This window comes from Bos javanicus, chromosome 23 (assembly GCF_032452875.1).
Source record: "Bos javanicus breed banteng chromosome 23, ARS-OSU_banteng_1.0, whole genome shotgun sequence".
NCBI classification, from domain to species: domain Eukaryota; kingdom Metazoa; phylum Chordata; class Mammalia; order Artiodactyla; family Bovidae; genus Bos; species Bos javanicus.
The window spans coordinates 24,366,264-24,371,686 of NC_083890.1; the positions used below are offsets into that span (position 1 = coordinate 24,366,264).

Consider the following 5,423-nt stretch of genomic DNA (forward strand, 5'->3'; position numbering starts at 1 on the left):
ATTTTATCATCCTTGGGATAGACGTCAATATTCCCTAGGAGAAGCCTTTCTCAAGGACCTGAAATCAAAGTTCACTTACTTAGAGAGTGGAGAAAAAGAAGGAGGAACAATTTCCTTCTCTTTTTCCTTCTTATCCCCCATCTCTCCCCTCCTTTCTTGTTGTTATCATTGTCTGCTCTTTGCTGTCCTTCCTTTCTCTACCCTCACCACCTTCCTGCAGTCTCTACCTCCACTTTCAACTCCTCTCTTTGTCTGACTACGTTTCTTCATTCCTTCTTCCTCCTGAGGAAGTTGCTTGGTAACATGCAGTGTTAGACATGTCTTTGATAGTAAATCTCATGTCTCTCAAATCTAGTTATTTGTTCCTCAGGCAGAGTAGATGTTGAACAAAGCAGGTGTTAAATCAGTGAAATAATATATCCTGTCATCACGAAATTATGTATTGGTCTTTTGTTGGTTTGTTCATATGGCAAGACCTTGAGTAGTTTCTGGAATGATGCCCACCACACCTGGCTAGGAAATCTGGTGAGGAAAAGCACTATAGAATGGGAAATCAAGGCATACGGCAGAAGAAGACTGTCAGAAGTTTGAATGTGATGCCAAACTTTTATTTCCCTATGAGCTGTTAAAAGAGAGGACATCTTTTATGGCAGCTTCATGCTTGCCCATAAATAAATAATTTCTCGGTCTCAGCTCAGCCCCTGACAAGTCATAGTTCCTTGAAGAATGAAGAGAGGACATGGTCTTTAAAAAATGGATTTCTGTTCTTCCCATTATCCTTCAGAAGCAGATTATTACCCGTCACGAAGGGGCGGTTTTTCTTTGACCTCATTTTGGGATGGAACTTTTAACCAAAACGGTGTCACCCCTGAACTCACTCCGACACGCCAACGCAAGCGACCACAAAAGGAGAAAAACCCTATAAAAAGAGAGACGATAGCACTACGCATTGTCCATCTCACAGCGAGCACAAGTTCATCTGTCTACAGTGAACTGGAAGGAACTGCCATGGCTTCTATGAGAACTTCATCTATGGTGAGTCCTGAACTGATGTGTGATTCTCTTCTCGATTTAGGCCAGATCAATTTCTGGACTGCGGGCATGAAATTCTGGATTCTAACTATGGAAATACAGTCTATATAGGATGGGAAATGAAACCCTTGATAGATATTTGTCATTATTGAGCATTTTCAAGAACTGGTGCATATCAGTTTGAAAGATGAGATTAAAACTGAAAGATAGCTATACTGGGGCTAAACCACACAAGAAGTGTCAACATGACATTGTGCTGTAAGAGAGAATGCTTATTGAAAATCTGTTTCTCTGGGTACAAGGGATTTAATATAATTCTTCCACAGTGTTTTTCTTTAATTCAAAATAAGATGGGTCACTACCCTTGAAAATTTAATGTTTTGGCAGTGACTCTTCTTTCCATTATTGTATTATTATACTATAGTCTTGGTACACTAACCCTGTTTTCTTAGGTATGTTTCCCAGCTTTTCCAAATTTACATATATTGATTCTGTAATCAAATTGGGTTTCAAAAATGATGCTTTAACAATATTTTAAAAACAGAGACCTTTTAATTCTAATCTAAAGTTATACATGTGTCTTTTTTGAAACCCAATTTGACTATAGAATCAATATATGTAAATTTAGAAAAACTGGGAAATATACTTAAGAAAATATAAGGGGGTGTTGAGTTTGGGCTTGGACATTTGCCAGTGGTACCAACAGAATTTCTAACTGATTTCACATGGATTTTATACAGCCCTTTATGTCTAAGGTGTGCATTCCCTTTTATGCAATGTTTCACAAAACGTAAGGGGAGATATCAATGGTGTAGAAGGGCATTTCTTCCTAGAAAATCAAGGTCATTACCCTTCCAAAGACCTGAGAGTGATGCATATACTGATATATTGATGACTTGCCATCTTCACTAAAATTACTGTCAGCCAATGAATAATGTGGTTTTTCTACTTAAAAAAAAAATGTTCAAGACTGGTAGAAATGCCATGGTCCTAATATCACTTTAGTCATCTCATCAGCTTTTCACTTAACATATTTGAAAATTTAGCCTGGACCATAGAATGTTCTCTACTATCAGCAATTCAATCATCACCACAGTGTGTTAACAAAAACCATTGTAGTACTAACCCAGTCTACCTCTCTCTCCATCCAGTCACTGCTACTGCTTCTGAGTCTGGTGGCTCTTGTGAAGGCAGGAGTCATCATCCCACAGAGTCCAGGCTGCCCACCTACTGAGGACAAGAACTTCCCGCAGCATGTGAGGGTCAACCTAAACATCGTTAACCGGAGCACAAACTCCAGAAGGCCCACCGATTATCACAAGCGCTCCACCTCACCTTGGACTCTCCAGTACGTAAGCACCCCAGATAAAACCTCTGCATTCTTCTACATCAGAAGAACACATCAGACTGCCAGTTAAATCATCTGAGGGGGGTGATATTACTCATTCAGAATCACCTGTCAAACCTGGAAGAGCCATTGTTCAAACTAGTGATTCTCCAATTTTCTTTCTACAGATTTCTTTCATAGATCACAGCTCTCCCCAGCCCATCCATAACACCTAGCCTACGAGTTCTCGATGTCCCCAGAATCCACTTAAATGAATGGTGGTCATCATTCTGATATTTATGACACCCCAAGTCTATTGTTTATTTACCCAAAAAAGAAACAGACATTTAGCATGGGAGATTAGTACTGGAATTCTCTTTCCCAGGGCTACCAGAGAATACCCTGGTAGAGTTTGTTGACAACAACAATCAATTAACTGGGATTTTTGTGCTTTTCTTGGTTATATTAGCACTGGGAAAAGTGGATTAGCTACTGGATTAGCTTGAATCCCAGTAGAAGAAGTGTTCCGTTGGGTGTTTCACCGTTTTTTGACTTAGTCTTGAATTACATCCCCAACAGACTGACATTCGCTGTGTCTTTAATACATCTGGTGGTGGTGGTGGTGGTGGTGGTTTAGTCGCTAAGTCGTGTCCGATTCTTGTGATCCCATGGGCTGTAGCCCACCAGGCTCCCCTTTAGACCCTATGATGGATCAAATACAAAATGCATTTTGATAATTTGATTTCAGGCAAATGATCTCAGTTATGTGGAGCCTACAGATTCACTTGTCTATAGGGTCTTTTCTTCTTACTTACTTACCAAGAGTAGTTCATATAACTTAAACTAAGTCCAATCACTCTCTCAGCCAGAGGAGAGGGAGAAGGGAAAGTTACAGAGGGGCTTCAGATATTGTTTCCAGCCCTTCCTGTCACCCGTGGGCTCTGCTCCATCAGTGTGTTGTCAGATAAATTTGGATGCCTTTCTTGTTTCAAAGACAGACTTCATTAAGTCAGATTAGCAGCTATCTTGTTTCTAGATGACTCTTAGTTTTTTTAATCTATCAAATGCACCCTAAAAAGATATCCTTTATGACAAACAAATCCTTTCTGTAGTTTCAGTCTGTCTTCTTTTGTTTATTCTTCAAAGAACCTGGGGAAAGCTGATCATTGTTTCTTTTTTCTATAACATTTCATGGGCTTCCAAATCCAAGTTTTTCCCAAATGGCTTGTTTTCCAGACTAATAGCACTTAGAGAATTTGCAATGCCTATCATGTCAATTTGCCTCCCTTTGCTTATTCCTGTTTGATTTCCTTACTGCTCTACCAGGAATTCACTTTCTTCCTGGCTTTTGTCTCCCCTGCAGCCGCAATGAGGACCCTGAGAGGTACCCCTCTGTGATCTGGGAGGCCAAGTGCAGCCACTCAGGCTGTATCAATGCTGAAGGCAAGGTGGACCATCACATGAACTCTGTCACCATCCAGCAAGAGATCCTGGTCCTCCGAAGGGAGTCTCAGCACTGCCCTCACTCCTTCCGGCTGGAGAAGATGCTGGTGGCCGTGGGCTGCACCTGCGTCACCCCCATTGTCCGCCATTTGGCTTAAGAGCTTTCTGCCTGACCCCTACTCCCCAAATTAGTTAGGTTTCCTGGGGAGTAGGCCCAGCCCCTTTTCTAACTAACATCATTTATGTATTTAATAAGCCCTGAAATAACTTTGGGGCATAAGATTCCACTTTGATGTATTACATGCTTTATTTTCTATTCTTTTAAGACAAGTTTCCAGATTTGTGAATATTATTATTTAAAAGGTAGAACCTATATTTATATGAGCTATTTATGGATCTATTTATGTTTCATTAGTCTTTAGAAAAAAGGTGAAATATATGAGTATCTGTTTTGCCTAGGGAAATCCTAGATAGGATTAAATAGCAGTTGAAAATGTCTGAGCTTGTACTACATATGGCTATAGAATTTTCTCTTGCTTGTCTCTTTGGAGTACATGACACAGCTGAAAAGAGACTAAATTTAGTTTCATATTTATTAACTTAATTTTGTAAATTATTGAGGCATTACAAGAGAGACAGCAAGTCTAACTGCTCTATTAAACTGTTGTCATAAAAACAATTTGTAATAATAAAGTTTGGGGAAAAAATTTGCTTCTTTATTCTTTTCTCATTAAAATGTCTTCAGAGAGGCCAGAATACTGGAGTGGGTATCTGTTCCCTTCTCCAAGGGATCTTCCCAACTCAGGGATAAAACCAGGTCTCCCGCATTGCGGACGTATTCTTTACGACCTGAGCCACCAGGGAAGCCCAAGAATACTGGATTGGGTAGCCTATCCATTCTCTAGGGGATCTTCCTGACCCAGGAATCAAACTGGAGTCTCCTGCTTTACAGGAGGATTCTTTACCAGCTGAGCTACCAAGGAAGCACTTCAGAGAGGTCAGCTCTTTCCTATTTAGAACGGTATGCAAATTTATCAATAGAACAAAACAAAGCATGCCTTTGAGTAGCAATACCCTCCACCCACCCCAATTCCAGATTCTCAGTTTTACTCTTTTCAAAACAATAGAAGGATTTCCCTGGTGGTCCAGTGGCTAAGACTCTGCGCTCCCAAGGCAGGGGGCCCAGGTTCAATCCCTGGTCAGGGAACTAGATCCCATGTGCTGTAACTAAAGATCCCACATTCTGCAACTAAAGATCCCACATTCTGCAACTAAGACCTGGAGCAGCCAAATAAATATTAAAAAAAAAAAAAAAAGACAATAGACGATGGAGACCCTCATACTATTATCCAGTGCTACGGACACATACACTCTGGAACAAATTAAGCAAATAGAAACAATGGCCTTGGGAAAATGACATATCATTGCTAAAAAACATACAGGAGGAAAAAAAAGATCCTCCCCAAAATAGGACCTGAGGTTTGGCAGGAAGGAGGAAGTTCTGGGAGAAAACATTGTTTTCAGACTAGAATGGCCTGTGTCTCCCTGAGCTCTGGCTGCTTTTGAAGATTAATGTCAACCAGAGACCTAGAAAAGAACATTTCTCTCTTCTCAGGCCATA

The 5,423-nt window shown here is 40.4% G+C and overlaps 1 protein-coding gene and 1 non-coding gene across 2 annotated transcripts; both read left to right on the forward strand.

The window, feature by feature from the left end:
* Nucleotides 1-940: 940 nt before the first annotated feature.
* Nucleotides 941-4,521, forward strand: IL17A (interleukin 17A). The gene is made up of 3 exons (XM_061398412.1): nt 941-1,035; nt 2,184-2,380; nt 3,723-4,521. The coding sequence occupies exons 1-3, from the start codon at nt 1,009-1,011 to the stop codon at nt 3,958-3,960; spliced, it is 462 nt and encodes a 153-aa protein (XP_061254396.1). The 5' UTR covers nt 941-1,008; the 3' UTR covers nt 3,961-4,521.
* A 415-nt stretch (nt 4,522-4,936) lies between these two features.
* Nucleotides 4,937-5,009, forward strand: TRNAG-CCC (transfer RNA glycine (anticodon CCC)). The gene has a single exon. It is a non-coding gene; the product is annotated as a tRNA-Gly (tRNA).
* Nucleotides 5,010-5,423: the final 414 nt, after the last annotated feature.

What these genes read in the sequence shown, in the direction of transcription:
- IL17A (XM_061398412.1), top strand. Translation starts at nt 1,009, where the DNA reads ATGGCTTCTATGAGAACTTCATCTATG. An exon ending in CTATGAGAACTTCATCTATG is followed by an intron (nt 1,036 to 2,183) that starts GTGAGTCCTGAA and finishes CTCTCCATCCAG; the next exon opens with TCACTGCTACTGCTTCTGAG. An exon ending in ACCTCACCTTGGACTCTCCA is followed by an intron (nt 2,381 to 3,722) that starts GTACGTAAGCAC and finishes TCTCCCCTGCAG; the next exon opens with CCGCAATGAGGACCCTGAGA.